At 45.6% G+C, this 20,084-nt stretch overlaps 1 protein-coding gene across 4 annotated transcripts in view; it reads right to left on the bottom strand.

Annotated features, from left to right (window-relative positions):
- agbl2 (AGBL carboxypeptidase 2) overlaps positions 1–20,084 on the bottom strand; it is a 279,928-nt gene that overhangs the window by 35,846 nt on the left and 223,998 nt on the right. For all 4 annotated transcript variants that reach the window (XM_068045898.1, XM_068045900.1, XM_068045901.1 and 1 more), the window contains exons 14-15: positions 15,674–15,757; positions 13,456–13,557 (exon numbers count right to left, since the gene is read on the bottom strand). In XM_068045898.1, coding sequence (XP_067901999.1) covers positions 13,456–13,557; positions 15,674–15,757 — 186 coding nt within the window. The remainder of the gene's footprint in view (positions 1–13,455; positions 13,558–15,673; positions 15,758–20,084) is intronic.

Genomic DNA, 20,084 nt, shown 5'->3' with positions numbered 1-20,084 from the left:
CTGTACCTGCATACTAACCTTTTGCGATTCATGCACTAGGACACCCAGATCCCTCTGTATTTCAGAGCTCTGCAATCTCTCATCATTTAGATAATATACTTCTTTTTTATTCTTCTTGCCAAAGTGGACAATTTCACACTTTCCCACGTCATACTCCATTTGTCAGGTCTTTGCCCACTAATATAACCTATCTAGATCCCTTTGTAGCCCCCTTTTATCCACTTCACAAGTTACTTTCCTACCTATCTTTGTGTCATCAGCAAATTTAGTAACCATACCTTTGGTCCCTTCATCTAAGTCATTTATATAAATTGTAAAAAGTTGAGGTCCCAGCACAGATCCCTGTGGCATACCACTCGTTACATCTTGCCAACCAGAAAATGATCCATTTATGCCTACTCTCTCGTTTCTGTTAGCTAGCCAATCTTCTATCCATGCCAATATGTTACCCCCTACACCATTTAGAATTTTTTTTTTTAAGAATTAGAACATTACAGCGCAGTACAGGCCCTTCGGCCCTCGATGTTGCGCCGACCTGTGAAACCATCTGACCTACACTATTCCATTTTCATCCATATGTCTATCCAATGACCACTTAAATGCCCTTAAAGTTGGCGAATCTACTACTGCTGCAGGCAGGGCGTTCCACGCCCTTACTACTCTCTGAGTAAAGAAACTACCTCTCACATCTGTCCGATATCTATCACCCCTCAACTTGAAGCTATGTCCCCTCGTGTTTGCCATCACCATCCGAGGAAAAAGACGCTCACTATCCACCCTATCTAATCCTCTGATTATCTTATATGTCTCTATTAAGTCACCTCTCCTCCTCCTTCCCTCCAACGAAAACAACCTCAAGTCCCTCAGCCTTTCCTCGTAAGACCTTCCCTCCATACCAGGCAACATCCTAGTAAATCTCCTCTGCACCCTTTCCATAGCTTCCACATCCTTCCTATAATGCGGTGACCAGAACTGCACGCAATACTCCAGGTGCGGCCTCACCAGAGTTTTGTACAGCTGCAGCATGACCTCGTGGCTCCGAAACTCGATCCCCCTACTAATAAAAGCTAACACACCATATGCCTTCTTAACAGCCCTATTAACCTGGGTAGCAACCTTCAGGGATTTATGCACCTGGACACCAAGATCTCTCTGTTCATCTACACTACCAAGAATCTTCCCATTAGCCCAGTACTCTGCATTCCTGTTACTCCTTCCAAAGTGAATCACCTCGCACTTTTCCGCATTAAACTCCATTTGCCATCTCTCAGCCCAGCTCTGCAGCCTATCTATGTCCCTCTGTACCCTACAACATCCTTCGGCACTATCCACAACTCCACCGACCTTAGTGTCATCTGCAAATTTACTAACCCACCCTTCTACACCCTCTTCCAGGTCATTTATAAAAATGACAAACAGCAGTGGCCCCAAAACAGATCCTTGCGGTACACCACTAGTAACTAAACTCCAGGATGAACATTTGCCATCAACCACCACCCTCTGTCTTCTTTCAGCTAGCCAATTTCTGATCCAAAGCTCTAAATCACCTTCAACCCCATACTTCCGTATTTTCTGCAATAGCCTACCGTGGGGAACCTTATCAAACGCCTTACTGAAATCCATATACACCACATCCACTGCTTTACCCTCATCCACCTGTTTGGTCACCTTCTCGAAAAACTCAATAAGGTTTGTGAGGCACGACCTACCCGTCACAAAACCGTGCTGACTATCGCTAATGAACTTATTCTTTTCAAGATGATTATAAATCCTGTCTCTTATAACCTTTTCCAACATTTTACCCACAACCGAAGTAAGGCTCACAGGTCTATAATTACCAGGGCTGTCTCTACTCCCCTTCTTGAACAAGGGGACAACATTTGCTATCCTCCAGTCTTCCGGCACTATTCCTGTCGACAATGACGACATAAAGATCAAGGACAAAGGCTCTGCAATCTCCTCCCTAGCTTCCCAGAGAATCCTAGGGTAAATCCCATCTGGCCCAGGGGACTTATCTATTTTCACACTTTCCAAAATTGATAACACCTCCTCCTTGTGAACCTCAATCCCATCTAGCCTAGTAGCCTGAATCTCAGTATTCTCAACAACATTTACTTTCTCTACTGTAAATACTGACGCAAAATATTCATTTAACACTTCCCCTATCTCCTCTGATTCCACACACAACTTCCCACTACTATCCATGAACTTTTATTTTCTGCAATAACCTTTAGATTAGAGATACAGCACTGAAACAGTCCCTTCGGCCCACTGAGTCTGTGCCGACCATCAACCACCCATTTATACTAATCCTACACTAATCCCATATTCCTACCAAACATCCCCACCTGTCCCTATATTTCCCTACCACCTACTAGTACTAGTGACAATTTATAATGGCCAATTTACCTACCAACCTGCAAGTCTTTTGGCTTGTGGGAGGAAACCGGAGCACCCGGAGAAAACCCACGCAGACACAGGGAGAACTTGCAAACTCCACACAGGCAGTACCCAGAATCGAGCCCGGGTCCCTGGAGCTGTGAGGCTGCAGTGCTAACCACTGCGCCACTGTGCCGCCCTTTGATGTGACACCTTATGAAATGTCTTCTGGAAATCTAAGTACAATATATCCACCGGTTCCCCTTTATCCACAGCACATGTAAGTCCTCACAGAACTCCAATAAATTGGTTAAACATGATTTCTCTTTCACAAAACCATGTTAACTCTGCCTGATTACCTTCAATTTTTCTAAATGTCCTGCTACAACATCTTCAATGACAGCTTCTAACATTTTCCCTTAGACAGATGTTAAGCTAACTGGTCTGTAGTTTCCTGCTTTCTGTCTCCCTCCCTTTTTAAGTAAAGGAGTTACATTGACTATTTTCAAAAGTAACGGAACCTTCCCCAAATCTAGGGAATTTTGGAAAATTAAAACTAACGCATCAACTATCTCAATAGCCACTTCTTTTAACACCCTCGGATGAAGTCTATCAGGACCCGGGGACTTGTCAGCCCGCAGCTCCAACAGTTTGTTCAGTACCACTTCCCTGGTGATTGTAATTTTCTTGAGTTCCTCCCTCCCTTCCATTTCCTGACTTACAGCTAATACTGGGATGTTACTTGTATCCTCAATAGTGAATGCAAAATATCTGTTCAATTCATCTGCCATCTCCTTATTATCCATGATTAATTCCCCAGACTCACTTTCTATAGAACTAACGCTCACTTTGTTAACTCTTTTCTTTTAAAAATATCTATAGAAACTCTGTCTTTATATTTCCAACTAGCTTTCTCTCGTACTCTAATTTTACCTTTATTATCAATCTTTTAGTCATTCTTTGTTGTTTTTTATATTCTGTCCAATCTTCTGACCTGCCACCCATCTTTGCACAATTATAGGCTTTTTCTTTAAGTTTGATATTATCTTTAACTCTTTTAGTTAACCACAGATGGTGGGTCCCACCCTTGGAATTTTTGTTTCTCTTGAAATGTATCTATTCTGTGTATTCTGTAATATCCCCTTAAATGTCTGCCACTGCATTTCTATTGACCTCTCCCTTAAACTGATTTGCCAGTTCGCTTTAGCTAGCACTGCTTTCATGCCCTCATAATTGCCCTTATTTAAGTTTAAAATTCTAGTCTTGGACCCACTATTCACTCCCTCAAATTGAATATAAAATTCCATCATACGATCGCTGCTACCTAGGGGCGCCTTAACTATGAGTTCATTAATTAATCCTATCTCGTCGCACAATACCAGGCCTAGTATAGCCTGCTCTCTGGTTGGCTCCAGAATGTAGTGTTCCAAGAAATTATCCCCAAAACATTCTATGTACTCCTCATCTAGGCTACCTCTGCCCATCTGATTTTTCCAGTCTATATGTTAGTTAAAATTCCCCATAATTATCGCTGAACCTTTCTGACAAGCTGCCATTATTTCTTCCTTTATCTGCCGTCCTACAGAGTGGTTAATGTTAGGTGGCCTGTACACCACTCCCACAAGTGACATTTTGCCTTTGTGATTTCTCATCTCTACCCGAACTGCTTCTATATTCTGGTCTCCTGAACTTAGGTCATCCTCTCTATTGCGCTAATACCATCATTAGTTAACAGAGCTACCCTTCCACATTTTCCTAGCTTCCTGTCCTTCATAAATGCCATGTACCTTCAATATTCAAGTGCCAATCTATGTCATCCTGCAGCCAAGTCTCTGTAATGGAGGGGTGTGGAGGGTGAGTTACACAGGAGGTCAGCATCAGGTGATCAAGGGGTAGGGAATGACAAGGACACAGGTGAAGATGATGACAAGGCTTTTAAGGTGGTTGTTTTTTGGGACAGGGAGCTGCTGTAGATCTGTAAGGAAGGCAGTGAGGTACGAGTGGGACAACATTGTGAGATAGGATATGAGTGGCTGGTCTTTAGCCATCGAATCTTGTGAAGGGCAGAGGTTGAAACGAGGCTATTGGATTACTGGAGTCAAGCACTGACTGAAATAAGTTTATGAGTTTCAGTAGATTTGGGGGTGTTTTTTTTCCAGAGATACAGCACCAAAACAGGCCCTTCAGCCCAACAAGTCCACACCGACCATCAACCACCCATTTATACTAATCCTACATTAATCCCATTTCCCTCTTACAGCCCCACCTTCCCTCAATTCTCATACCACCTAGCTACACTAGGGGCAATTTACAATGGTCAATTTACCGATCAATCCACAAGTCTTTGGCATATGGGAGGAAACCGGAGCACCTGGAGGAAACCCACATGGTCACAGGGAGAACTTGCAAACTTCACACAGGCAGTACCCAGAACTGAACCCAGGTTGCTGGAGCTGTCAGGCTGCGGTGCTAACCACTGCACCACTGTGCGTGAGGTTGAGTCGAGGTGATTGATAGTATGAAGGATATAAGGCTCCACTCAGGGTCAATGCAATGCAAAGGCTCTGCACAGATTTTTTTGTTCTGAGTGGCAGGCAAGGGAGAAGAAGGGCATCAACAGTGGAGGGAGTGGTGTTTGTTCGGAGCACTGAGAATGATGGCATTGTCCTCCTGACATTCAGCTGAAGGACATTGTGGGTCATTGTGAACTTGATGTCAGACTGTCTAACAGTAGAGATTGTTATGGGATGTAACAGTAAAGATGGGTGTCATGCAGATGACAGCTAATCACATCCCTGGCCCTCCCTGTACCTGAAGATAGTGTTAGATAAGGGAAAGGAGGGAGCCAAGAACTGACACCGGGCGAGAGGATGCAGGAGTTCACAGTGTGGAAGGAGGAGGTGTTGCAAATGGACAGGTGGTATTCAGCCAGTAAGAGAGGGAACAACACAAAAAAGAGGAAAGACCATGGAGAAGGATTCCATGGTCTAGGGATAACAGGGTCATTCTTAATGAGAGAGAGAGTGGTAAAAGTGTTATATAATGGGCCGAAGCTGGAATCCAGGGTCTAGAACAGGGAATATTGGCAGAGCGGGGCTTCAAACTGCCAGGTGATGACACATTTGAGGACCAGAAAGGGATGTTATATATGGGTCAAATGTTAGAGAGGACACTAGGGTCAAACGACAGCTCTTGGGTAAAGAGAAAGTCCCACAGACTAGTCAAGCAACAGCCTGACATAGTCGAACTCATGGAATCATACCTAACAATGTCCCAGACACTGCCATCACCATCCCCGGGTATGTCCTGTCCCACCGGCAGGACAGACCCAGCAGATGTGGTGGCACAGTGGTATACAGTAGGGAGGGAGTTGCCCTGGGAGTCCTCAACATCGACTCCGGACCTCATGAAGTCTCATGGCATCAGGTCAAATATGGGCAAGGTAACCTCCTACTGATTACCACGTACCGCCCTCCCTCAGCTGATGACTCAGTACTCCTCCATGTTGAACAGCATTTGGAGGAAGCACTGAGGGTGGCAAGGGGACAAAATATACTCTGGGTGGGGGACTTCAAAGTCCATCACCAAGAGTGGCTCGGTAGCACCACTACTGACCGAGCTGGCCGAGTCCTAAAGGACATATCTGTTAAACTGGGTCTGCAGCAGGTGGTGGGGGAACCAACACGAGGGAACAACATACTCGACCTCGTCCTCACCAATCTGCCTGCCGCAGATGCATCTGTCCATGACAGTATTGGTAGGAGTGACCACTGCACAGTCCTTGTGGAGACGAAGTCCCGCCTTCACATTGAGGATACCGTCCGTCATGTTGTGTGGCACTATCACCGTGCCAAATGGGATAGTTTTCGAACAGATCTAGCAATGCAAAGGTGAGCATCCATGAGGTGCTGTGGGCCATCATCAGCAGCAGAATTGTACTCAACCACAATCTGTAACCTCATGGCCCAGCATATCCCCCACTCTACCATTACCATCAAGCCAGGAGACCAACCCTGGTTCAATGAAGAGTGCAGGAGGGCATGCCAGGAGCAGCACCAGGCATACCTCAAAATGAGGTGACAACCTGGTGAAGCTACAACACAGGACTATCTGCGTGCCAAACTGCGTAAGCAACATGCGATAGACAGAGCTAAGCGATCCCATAACCAACGGATCAGATCTAAGCTCTGCAGTCCTGCCACATCCATCCGTGAATGGTGGTGGACAATTAAACAACTAACTGGAGGAGGTGGCCCCACAAATATCCCCATCCTCAATGATGGGGGAGCCCAGCACATCATTGCGAAAGATAAGGCTGAAGCATTTGCAACAATCTTCAGCCAGAAGTGCCGAGTTGATGATCCATCTCGGCCTCCTCCTGAAGTCCCCAGCATCACAGATGCCAAACTTCAGCCAATTCGATTCACTCCACGTGATATCAAGAAACGACTGAAGGCACTGGATACTGCAAAAGCTATGGGGCCTGACAACATTCCGGCAATAGTACTGAAGACCTGTGCTCCAGAACCTGCCGCGCCCCTAGCCAAGCTGTTCCAGTACAGCTACAACACTGGTATCTACCCTGCAATGTGGAAAATTGCCCAGGTATGTCCTGTACACAAAAAGCAGGACAAATCCAACTCGGCCAACTACCGCCCCATTAGCCTACTCTCAATCATCAGTAAAGTGATGGAAGGTGTCATCAACAATGCCATCAAGCAGCACTTGCTTAGCAATAACCTGCTCAGTGATGCTCAGTTTGGGTTCCGCCAGGGCCACTCAGCTCCTGACCTCATTACAGCCTTGGTTCAAACATGGACAAAAGAGCTGAACTCAAGAGGTGAGGTGAGAGTGACTGCCCTTGACATCAAGGCAGCATTTGACCGAGTATGGCATCAAGGAGCCCTAGCAAAACTGAGGTCAATGGGAATCAGGGGGAAAACTCTCTGCTGGTTGGAGTCATATCTAGCACAAAGGAAGATGGTTGTGGTTGTTGGAGGTCAATCATCTGAGCTCCAGGACATCACTACAGGAGTTCCTCAGGGTAGTGTCCTAGGCCCAACCATCTTCAGCTGCTTCATCAATGACCTTCCTTCAATCATAAGGTCAGAAGTGGGGATGTTCGCTGATGATTGCACAATGTTCAGCACCATTCGCAACTCCTCAGATATTGAAGCAGTCTGTGTAGAAATGCAGCAAGATCTGGACAATATCCAGGCTTGGGCTGGTAAGTGGCAAGTAACATTCGCGCCACACAAGTGCCAGGCAATGACCATCTCCAACAAGAGAGAATCTAACCATCTCCCCTTGACATTCAACGGCATTACCATCGCTGAATTCCCCACTATCAACATCCTAGGGGCTAACATTGACCGAAAACGGAACTGGAGTCGCCATATAAATACCGTGGCTATAAGAGCAGGTCAGAGGCTAGGAATCCTGAGGCGAGTAACTCACCTCCTGACTCCCCAAAGCCTGTCCACAATATACAAGGCACAAGTCAGGAGTGTGATGGAATACTGTCCACTTGCCTGGATGGGTGCAGCTCCAACAACACTCAAGAAGTTCGACACCATCCAAGACAAAGCAGCCCGCTTGATTAGCACCCCATCTACAAACATTCACTCCCTCCACCACCGACGCACAGCGGCAGCAGTGTGTACCATCTACAAGATGTACTGCAGCAATGCACCAAGGCTCCTTAGACAGCACCTTCCAAACCCGCGACCTCTCCCAACTAGAAGGCCAAGGGCATCAAATACATGGGAACACCACCATCTGCAAGTTCCCCTCCAAGTCATACACCATCCTGACTTGGAACTATATCGCCGTTCCTTCACTGTCGCTGGGTCAAAATCCTGGAACTCCCTTCCTAACAGCACTGTGGGTGTACCTACCCCACATGGACTGCAGCAGTTCAAGAAGACAGCTCACCACCACCTTCTCAAGGGCAATTAGGGATGGGCAATAAATGCTGGCCTGGCCAGCGCGCCCACATCCCGTGAATGAATAAAAAAAAAATGGAACTGCAGGAGAGAGTGGAAGTAGCAGGCCAGTCTGTTCCCCAGTCCCCATTCACTGGGGTCAGTCTGTTCCCCAGTCTCCATTAACTCCCGGTCCCCATTCACGGGGGGCAGTCTGTTACCCGGTCCCCATTCACTGGGGGTCAGTCTGTTGCCCGGTCCCCACTCACTGGGGACTGGGGGGGGGGGGGGTGGGTGGGGTGGCGTCAGTCTGTTCCCCAGTCCCCATTCACTGGGGGTCAGTCTGTTCCCCAGTCCCCATTCACTGGGGGTCAGTCTGTTCCCCAGTCCCCATTCACTGGGGGTCAGTCTGTTCCCCGGTCCCCATTCACTGGGGGTCAGTCTGTTCCTCGGTCCCCATTCACTGGGGGTCAGTCTGTTCCCCGGTCCCCATTCACTGGGGGTCAGTCTGTTCCTCGGTCCCCATTCACTGGGGGTCAGTCTGTTCCTCGGTCCCCATTCACTGGGGGTCAGTCTGTTCCTCTGTCCCCACTGATAGAAACATGAAAAGTGGGAGCAGGAGTAGGCCCTTCGAGCCTGCTTCGCCATTCAATACGATCATGGCTGATCATTCAAACTCAGTAACCTGTTCCTGCTTTCTCCACGTATCACTTGATCCCTTAAGAACTGTATCTAACTCTTTCTTGAATATATTTACTGATTTGGCCTCAACTGCTTTCCGTGGTAGAGAATTCACAGGTTCACCACTCTCTGGATGAAGAGATCTCTCCTCATCTCAGTCCTAAATGGCTTACCCTTTATCCTTAGACTGTGACCCTTGGTCCTGGACTCCCCTGCCATCGTGAACATCCTTCCTCAGATAAGGAGACCAAAACTGCACACAATACTCCAGATGTGGTCTCACCAAGGCCTTGTATAATTGCAGCAAGAAATCCTTGCTCCTTTCTGTACTCGAATCCTCTCGCTATGAAGGCCAACCTACCATTTGCCTTCTTAACTGCCTGCTGCACCTGCATGCTTACTTTCAGCGACTGGTGTACAAGGACACCCAGGTCTCGCTGCACCTCCCCCTTTCCCAATCTATTGCCGTTCAGATAATAAATAATCTGCCTTCCTGTTTTTGCCTCCAAAGTGGATAACCTCACATTTATCCACATTATACTGCATCTGCCATATATTTGCCCACTCACTCAACCTGTCCAAATCACACTGGAGCTTCTCTGCATCCTCCTCACAGCTCACACTCCCACCCAGCTTTGTGTCGTCTGCAAACTTGGATATATTATATTTAATTCCCTCATCTATATCATTAATATATATTGTGAATAGCTGGGGTCCGAGCACTGATCCCTGCGGTAGCCCACTAGTCACTGCCTGCCACTCGGAAAACGACCCATTTATTCCTACTCTTTGTTTCCTGTCTGCCAGCCAGTTCTCTATCCCTGTCAGTACCTTACCCCCAATCCCATGTGCTTTAATTTTGCATGCGAATCTCTTATGTGGGACCTTATCGAAAGCCTTCTGAAAGTCCAAATACACCACATTCACTGGTTTTCCCTTACCTATTCTATGAGTTAATTCCTAGAAAATTCCAGTAGATTTGTCAAGCATGATTTCCCTTTGGTAAATCCATGTTGACTTTGTCCGATCCTGTCACTGTTTTCCAAGTGCTCTGCTATTACATCTTTTATAATGGACTCTAGCAATTTCCCCACTACTGATGTCCGGCTAACCAGTCTATAATTCCCTGTTTTCTCTCTACCTCCTTTTTTAAATAGTGGGGTTACATTAGCTACCCTCCAATCCATTGGAACTCTCCCAGAGTCTATAGAATTTTGAAAAATGACCAGCAATGCATCTATCATTTCTAGGGCCACTTCCTTAAGTACTCTGGGATGTAGATTATCAGGCCCTGGGGATTTATCGGCCTTCAATCCCATCAATTTCCCTAACACCATTTCCCTACTAATACTGATTTCATACAGTTCCTCCTTCTCATTAGACCCAATGATCTCCAAGATTTCTAGGAGGTAATTTGTGATCTCCTTTGGCTAGCATTTAAAGAGCACATGGATGAATTACAACAATTGTTCATTCCTGCCTGGTGCAAAAATAAAACAGGAAGGGTGGCTCAACCGTGAAGACAGAACCAAAGTATGTATTTAATTGGTCTGCCATTTCTTTGTTCCCCATTATAAGTTCCCCCGTTTCTGACTGTAAGGGACCCACATTTATCTTCATTAATCTTTTTCTCTTCACGTATCTATAGATGCTTTTACAAGTCAGTTTTTATGTTCTCTGCAAGCTTACTCTCATACTCTTTTTTCCCCTTCTTAATCAATCCCTTTGACCTCCTTTGCTGAATTCTAAACTGCTCCCAATCCTCAGGTTTGCTGCTTGTTCTAGCCATTTTCTATTTCTCCTCCTTAGATCTAATACTGTCCCTAATTTCTTTTGTAGGCCACGCTTGAGCCACCCTTCCTGTTTTATTTTTGTGCCAGACAGGAATGAACAATTGTTGTAATTCATCCATGCGCTCTTTAAATGTTAGCCATTGCCAATCCACTGTCGACCCTTTAAGTAATGTTCCCCAATCTATCATAGCCAACTCACACCTCATACCTTCATAGTTTCCTTTATTTAGATTCAGGACCCTAGTCTCGGACTCAACTCTCTCAGTCTCCATCTTAATGAAGAATTCTATCATGTTATGGTCGCTCTTCCCCCAGGGACCCCGTACAAGATTGTTAACTAATCCTTTCTCATTACACAATACCCAGTCTAGGATGGCCTTTTCTCTCGTTGGTTCCTCAACGTATTGGTCCAAAAAACCATCCCGTACACACTTCAGGAATTCCCCCTCTACAGTATTATTGCTAATTTGGTTTGCCCAATCTATATGTAGATTAACGTCACCCATAATTACAGTTGCACCCTTATTGCATGCGTCTCTAATTTCTTGTTTAGTTACATCCTCTACATCACGACTGCTGTTTGGGGGTCCATATACAACCCCCACCAACGTTTTCTGCCCCTTGGTGTTTCTTAGCTCCACCCATATAGATTCCACATCAGGATTCTCTGAGCTAATATTCTTCCTCACTATTGTATTTATTTCCTCTGTTACTAACAATGCTATGCCACCTCCTTTCCATTTTTGCCTGTCCTTCCTAAATATTAAACACCCTTGGATGTCGTGTCTTACTAATTTGATTGAGTTTTTTGAGGAAGTGATGAAGATGATTGATGAAGGAAGGGCAGTGGATGTTATCTATATGGACTTTAGTAAAGCCTTTGACAAGGTCCCGCATGGCAGACTGGTACAAAAGGTGAAGTCACACGGGATCAGAGGTGAGCTGGCAAGATGGATACAGAACTGGCTCGGTCATAGAAGACAGAGGGTATCAGTGGATGGGTGTTTTTCTGAATGGAGGGATGTGACTAGTGGTGTTCCGCAGGGATCAGTGCTGGGACCTTTGCTGTTTGTAGTATATATGAATGATTTGGAGGAAAATGTAGCTGGTCTGATTAGTAAGTTTGCGGACGACACAAAGATTGGTGGAGTTGTGGATAATGATGAGGATTGTCAGAGGATACAGCAGGATATAGATCGGTTGGAGACTTGGGCGGAGAAATGGCGGATGGAGTTTAATATGGACAAATGTGAGGTAATGCATTTTGGAAGGTCTAATGCAGGTGGGAGGTATACAGTAAATGGCAGAACCCTTAGGAGTATTGACAGGCAGAGAGATCTGGACGTACAGGTCCACAGGTCATTGAAAGTGGCAACGTAGGTGGATAAGGTAGTCAAGAAGGCTTACGGCATGCTTGCCTTCATCGGTTGGGGCATAGAGTATAAAAATTGGCAAGTCATGTTGCAGCAGTACAGAACCTTAGTTAGGCCACACTTAGAATATTGCGTGCAATTCTGGTCGCCACACTACCAGAAGGACGTGGAGGCTTTGGAGAGGGTACAGAGGAGGTTTACCAGGATGTTGTCTGGTCTGGAGGGCATTAGCTATGAGGAGAGGTTGGAAAAACTAGGATTGTTTTCACTGGAACGACGGAGGTGGAGGGGCGACATGATAGAGGTTTACAAAGTTATGAGCGGCGTGGACAGAGTGGATAGTCAGAAGCTTTTTCCCAGGGTGGAAGAGTCAGTTACTAGGGGACATAGGTTTAAGGTGCGAGGGACACAGTTTAGAGGGGATGTGCGAGGCAAGTTTTTTTACACAGAGGATGGTGAGTGCCTGGAACTTGCTGCCAGGGGAGGTGGTGGAAGCAGATACGATAGCGACATTTAAGAGACATCTTGACAAATATATGAATAGGAAGGGAATAGAGGGATATGGGTCCCGGAGGTGCAGAAGGTGGTAGTTTAGGCAGGCATCAAGATCGACGCAGGCTTGGAGGACCGAATGGCCTGTTCCTGTGCTGTACTGTTCTTTGTTCAGTTCCCATCCTTGGTCACCCTGCAGCCATGTCTCTGTAATCGCAACAATCGAATTCATTTCCATCTATTTGCATGGTTAATTCGCCTACCTCATTGCAAATACTCCGTGCATCGAGACACAATGCCTTTAGGCTTGTCTTTTTAACATTCTTAGTCATCTTAGCATTATTTCGCACTGTGGCCCTATTTGTTTCTTGCCCTTGATTTCTATGCCTTCCACTTTTGCCTTTTTGTTTCCTGTCTTTCGTTTCTATCCTTGTTTCCTCCTCCCCAGTCTCCCTGCTCAGTTTCCCATCCCCCTCCATTCTCGTTTAAATCCTCCCCAACAGCACTTGCAAATGCCCCCTCGAGGACATCGGTTCCAGTCCTGCCTGGGTGTAACCAGTCCCACTTGTACAGATTCCACCTTCCCCAGAACCGGTCCCCCAATGGTGGTCAGTCTGTTCCCCAGTCCCCTTTCACTGGGGGTCAGTCTGTCTCCCGGTCCCCATTCACTGGGGGTCAGTCTGTCTCCCGGTCCCCGTTCACTGGGGGTCAGTCTGTTCCCTGGTCCTCGTTCACTGGGGATCAGTCTGAATATTTGTATTGGAGATGGGTGGTTGAGCCCAAAGCAGTCAGCAGCAGGTTCGTAATAGTCACCTTTTTCTTGGCGCTCACATCACATAGCATGGATAGTCCACTCCTGTTCTGCGGCATCCAGGGGCGTGCTGGCGGAATGTGCTCCCCGTGTGTGTGCTGCAGCTGGATCCGGAACAACAATGTGAGGACAGGGAAAAGATATGTTAGCAATACAGGAACCCAATAAGACATCATATTCCCTTTGGAAAAGTCTGATGACCCACTTACCCTTCCATTACCAGTGAGCCCCACTCAGTCTCATCTCCCACATCGCCTCCCCACTCCCTCATTTGGTCATCCTCTTGACTGCGTTGTTTTATGTGATCTTCCAACCTCTGAGGTCTCTTTCACAGATGGATCTCATTGTCTTTCTCCTGTGTATCCCCCACGCTCCCTCCTCCCCCACATAACTGCTCTAACCCTTTTGCTGTCACCTGGCCCTCAAATAATACCAACTCCATTTCATCAGTCCCCATGGACTCCAACCTCCTCTACTGAATTACCATGAATCCCATGGAGTGACATTAGATCCTCCATCATATGCCCCCCACACACCCACAAGCACTAGCATCCTCCAAGACAGCACAGGCCCAGGGGCAGAATGCTCGACTGTGATTGGCAAAGAGAGGCCTGATGCAACAGGAAGCAGTGCTCCATCATCTCCAAAACGTCTCCCTCAGCAATGTCACCCTGAACAATAGGTTATCTGTGCTCTCCCAGTCTCCACTAACTAGACTTGGAATGTCAGAAACTCCTGGGCTGCTTAATGACCAAAACTGAGCCATCCATTTGGCTGCCTGGATCTACTCTGATCCATTCTCTTCCCACAAACGAGGAGACCTGCCTTCCCTCCCTCCTGCCCTCTCTCAAACTATGCCTCCCACACTCCTTAGTTTCCCTATTACCTTCAGTAAACTCACTTCTTCCATGAAGCATATGACCTTCTCCCTGATGCATCTCCTCCCATCCCCCCCCCCACACCCCACTGTCCCCAACTACCCAATTTCCCTTCCTCAGCTTCCCCTATTCCCACCGAACTTGACAGTCCTCCCCACACTGCCTTCATGACTCCCCACCCTTCCCCAAAAATACCCTAGGTGTGTCAAAATCTCCAAGAGCCCAATGCTAGCTGAAGTGAACCCATTCTCCTGCCAGCTCCAACAAGCTTCTGCAAACAGCCACTGACATGACTGACTAACAATTGGGAGTGACTGAGGAGGGATGTGGAACTTCAGGATATTGTCAAAACCCAGGGTCCCCCACTGCACTTACTGCCTGTTACCCATACTGCTTTCCTCCCACACCCCACCCCCACCACTGAGGTTACTGTGTCTACTTTCAACACCTTGAGTTTTCAAACTCCCTCACCATTAACAACTCATTGAGTGTCTCATCCTCCTCAATGCCCCCTGTTTGTTGGTGCATTCTCCTTCTTCCCTAGCCACTCTCAGCTTGAACATTTTACTCCCTGGTTGGTGCTGATAATTTTCAATTGTCCTCCAGTATGAATACCCTTTTGGTGTAGAGGTGTGGAGCGGTGACTGGGGAGACTTCCCCTTTCATCATCCTTTGTGTGAAGAATACTTCCTGACATCACCCATGAAATGTTTATAACTGTTGGTTTTGGACTCTCTGACCAGAGGAAATAGTTTCTCTTTATCTACCCTATCGAATTCCTTCAGTATTTTACTCACCTCAATTAGCTCACCCTTTAATCGTCGTTACTCAGTGCAATACAAGCCTAGTCTATGCAACCCGTCCTGATAATTTCATGGGGAGGAGAGGGGGAATACTGCCAGTATCGGGCGGGGCTGGGAACACGACCAATCTCTTCAAAAGCTGGTAGGAGCCAGAGACATACCCGACGTGATGCTAGTGTCTGCCATCCCCTTGAGCTGCCTGTCCCACTGTATCCAGGTATCAGTGGGTGTTAATCTAATGTCACTGCCTGTCCCTTTTGGGGCCCCTGTAATTCTTGGCATTTCCTGGTGACCAGGGCTCCTCCAGGTTCTGACCCACAAATTGTAATTCCATCATAAACGGCCATGTGTGCATGAGTTCACTCGCTCAATCACTGCTACTGTGCACAGACAACATTGCCCCCCACAACCCGTCCTGTGGGTATAAAAGGCAGTGGACTCAGGATAAGGCGGCAGAGTTTAGACTCACATGGGGATTAGCTTCAGAGTGCACTGACTGTCATGATGTAGGTGAAGGCGCGTGCGTCTGATCACTGTACCTTTGCCACCACCTTCTTTGATTGGCTGGTTTTGTTGGAGTTTCCTTGAACTTTGCTTTGCTTGGTCACTTTCTCGCCTGGAACCTGTGCAGGAAAAGGCTAATAAGCAACATAGGTGGAGAAAATGAAGGTGGCCCAGGCCCACTGAGCCAGCCCAGGACCAGCAGACAACAGACAGAGCATCTGTCACATGAGCCAATCAAAACATGACTCTGCAACCACCCCTGCCCCCATAACATCACTTGTTCACCCTGCCTATCACATCACTCCAACCATAACATCACTCACTCCCCCTCATTATTAGAACTTGCACTGCACTGTGGGGTCTTACTGGAGCAGTTGTAAGGAGTCACTGAGACTGGTGGAGGGTTTGAGTGAGGAGCTACATGTTTGTAATCCTTTTACTCTGTACAATCAATGTGAAACTGAGTAAAGATAGGCTCCAGCATCATCCTCCACAACAGGTTTTCTGGAATTTAACATGGGAGCAGAGGATGATTGCCTAAAGATGAATGTTGGAAACTAGGTTTTTATTTTTACATAGAAAAGAAAAATCTCTCAAGCTATTGTAGAAAATATGGCAGAAAGCAAGTGTAAATTGTCAGGGTATGATTACCCTCTGGTGTTCTCGGAGTCTGAACCATAAGACCAGTGGAAGAATGAAGTAGATATGTGGACATGGGTTACATCCCTACCAAAGTGGAAACGAGGATGGCCTTGGTGTTGTCACTTATTACCAAAAGTAAAATCAGAAGTAAAGTGTTTTGCAACCTGGATGCTTGTCAGTTGGATACTGATGTAGGTTTGGATCTTCTGTTAGAATTCTTGGATGAAATCTACAAGAAAGCTGACCTATTGAATGCATATGAGGCTTGGTCAGACTTTGATAGATTTCGGAAAACTGATGGTTATTCAATGGAGGAATATATCATGGACTTTAACAGACTGTATAGAAGATTGAGGAAATTCAATGTGGAGATCCCTGGTTTAGTGCTAGCATTTAAATTGCTAGATTGTGCTAGGAGGTCACATATGGACAGGCTCCTGGTTCTAACTGGGCTTCGGTTCTTGGAAAAAGACTTCCTGTTAGATCAGATATCTGCTGCCTTAAAGAAATTCCTGGAGAAACAGTCATTTCCTATAGCCCTGGTAGAACAAACAGGGAATTCTGTGATGACACAAAGAATGGAGGACTCAATGTCTACTGGATTTAGAAATGGGCTAGATACTGGACACAAGGAGAAGTATAATGGAAGAGTTAAAGACAGGAGGAATGAGGATGACCTTAAGCAGGTGTATTACAATGGAAGACAGAATTAGAACAACAATCATAGGTGAATGAACCCCATAATGCCCAATGAACAGTTAATAGGTGCTTCAGGTGTGACTCGTATCATTATTCAATGAACTGCCCAAAGCAGAGGGACAGAGTCCTCAAAGTTACACATGACACAGAGAATTCTGAGGCAGAAGAGGAATATATTGATGGATCTGAACAAATTGTACTAGTCATAAGGCGTTTTAGTCCTGTGATGAATGTGTTAGTTTCAGATTCGTTCAACTGTGCTATATTAGATAGTACTTGCACATCGAAAGTATGTGGAACAGATTGGTTAAAATGTTATCTAGATCCACTCAGTAGTGAGGATTGACACAAGGTTAAGGAGTATAAGAATACTACCAGCTTTAGGTTTGGTGATGACAACACATTAAAGTAACAAAAGAGAGTTTTAATTCCATGTAAAATAGCTGGAGTAAGCCACCACTTTATCGGTACTGACATAATCTCTAGTGAGATACCTTTACTGTTGAATAAACCTTCAATGAAAAAGGCACAAATAAACTTGACATGGAGCATGATAAGGTAATTGTTTTTAGAAAGTCAGTGAATTAGCAGTTTACACCCAGTCAGGGCGTTATAGTATCCCCTTAACATAACCTAATGTTTCTAGTCAGAGTATTAGAGAAGTATTAATGGCATCAAGTGATAAGAATCAGAAACAAAGCAAATTGCCTTAAAGTTACACAGACAATTTGCTGACCCTTCTTACCTAAAGATTAAAAACCCTGCTAAAGGATGCAGGTGTGATTGATGAAGCGTATATGAGGATAATAGAACAGATTAATGAAAAGTATGAAACCTGTAAAAAGTATCAGAGGCCACTATCACATCCTATTGTAAGCCTTCTATTGGCACCTGACTTTAATGACGTAGTTGCCATGGATTTAAAGGTATGGGACAAAGACAAGAATATTTTCATTCTACATTTTATAGACCTAGCAACTTGATTTAGTCTTTCTACAATAATAAATAGCAAGGACAAAAGAGTGATTACAGATAAAAATCATGCAGAAATGGATAGGAACTGGACTTGGGACACCAGCTAAGTTTCTGACTCATAATGGAAGGGAATTTACCAATGCGAGTTCAGAGACATGTATGAAAACATCAACATTATGGTTATGAATATCACAGCTGAAAGCCCTTTCAGTAATGGGCTTTGTGAAAGGAATCACGCAGTGGTTGATGAAATGCTGCATAAAGTCTTAGCTGACCAGCCAAACTGCAAGTCGACAACTGCCCATCATGCATAGGATTCGCTTCAGATTTGTGAGGGATATAGTCCATATCAATTGGTCTATGTGCGGAATCCCAAATTTCCTTCTGTACTGTGCGATAATCCTCCTGCTCTAGAAGGTACTACAATTAGTTCCATTTTTTCTGCACATTTGAATGCTTTACATGCAGGGAGACGGGCTGAAGTCTCTGAGAAAATTCATAGAGCTCTAAGGCATCAATAAGGCCATCTGAGGTGGAGTTTAATTTAGGAGATTTGGTGTATTATAAAAGAGAGGGTCATAGCGAATGGAAGGGCCCTCCTGGTAAGGTAATCAGTTGCGATGGTTAGACAGTAGTTATCAAGCATGGAAATCAAACTATTAAGGTTTACTCTTCACGATTAATTGGGGTTGATTACAAAATCTCAGAATCTGAGCAGCTGATAGAGGGAAACGAGACACCTTGTACCTCAAATACTCATATTTTGTGCTGAAGGTCCTGAAGAACAGAATGAGGTAGATCAAGAGTTGCGATAGTAATGTGAGCGATCATGATGCTCAGGAAAGAGCTATCGCATCCAAAAGCCAATTGCCAGGAGTAGGTACTCAGGTAACATATATTCCAGAGGGATCTAATAAATGAAGGAATGCAACAAATCTGCGACGTGCAGGAAAATTTACAGGCAAGTTTAAATATTGGTTAAATGTTCAAGACGATGGCCAAGAAGTAAGGTCCATAGACTGGCAGAGTGGGGTGAAAGAGTGGAGAGTAAGAAAGCGCAGTGCAAGTTCTAATATTGGGTCTGGAAGTGACTCTTGCGTCAGGAAGTGATCACATACTGGAGAAAGAGTTTCCGATAGTACATGAGGGAGATCTTATAGCAATAGTCCTGAAAGACATCAAAGTGCTAATAGAGGCCGTAGTTTGAACAGATTCCACAATGAAACGAAGGCTAGAGGGCAGTCTCGGAACAGAACTAGAAGCAGAAGTCCTCATGACCATGAAGTTTTAGTGACTGCCAATAAACTTGAGGATAAACTAATAAGGGATGCAAAACAGTCTAACATCAGTGGTAGGGAAATTATTGGAAAAAGTTCTGAGAGACAGGATTAATCTCCACTTGGAGAGTCAGGGATTGATTAGGGATAGTTAGTACGGCTTTGTCAGGGGGAGGTTGTGTCTAATTAACTTGATTGAATTTTTCGAGGTAGTGACTAGATGTGTAGATGAGGGCAAAGCAGTTGATGTCGTCTACATGGACTTCAGTAAGGCTTTTGAAAAGGTCCCGCATGAGAGATTGGTTAAGTAAGTAAGAGCCCATGGGATCCAGGGTAATATGGCAAATTGGATCCAAAATTGGCTTAATGGAAGGAGGCAGAGGGTGATGGTCGAGGGTTATTTTTGCGAATGGAGGCCTGTGACCAGTGGGATATCAGCAGGGATCGGTGCTGGGACCCTTACTGTTTGTAGTGTACATTAATGATTTAGACGTGAATGTAGGAGGTATGATCAGTGTCGTAAATGGTGAGGAGGAAGGCCTTAGATTACAGGACGATATAGATGGGCTGGTAAGATGTGCGGAGCTGTGGCAAATGTAGTTTAATCCTGAGAAGTGTGAGGTGATGCACTTTGGGAGGACTAACAAGGCAAAAGAATACACAATGGATGGTAGGACCCTAGGGAGTACAGAGGGTCAGAGGGATCTTGGGGTGCGTGTCCATGGATCACTGAAGGCAGCAGCACAGGTAGATAAGGTGGTTAGGAAGGCATATGGGATACTTGCCTTTATTAGCTGAGGCATAGAATACACGAGCAGGGAGGTTATGATGGAGCAGTATAAAATGCTGGTTA

This window comes from Heterodontus francisci, chromosome 14 (assembly GCF_036365525.1).
Source record: "Heterodontus francisci isolate sHetFra1 chromosome 14, sHetFra1.hap1, whole genome shotgun sequence".
Classification (NCBI taxonomy): Eukaryota; Metazoa; Chordata; class Chondrichthyes; order Heterodontiformes; family Heterodontidae; genus Heterodontus; species Heterodontus francisci.
Note: the sequence above shows the minus strand (reverse complement) of the source record. Positions and strands in the feature narration are given on the sequence as shown.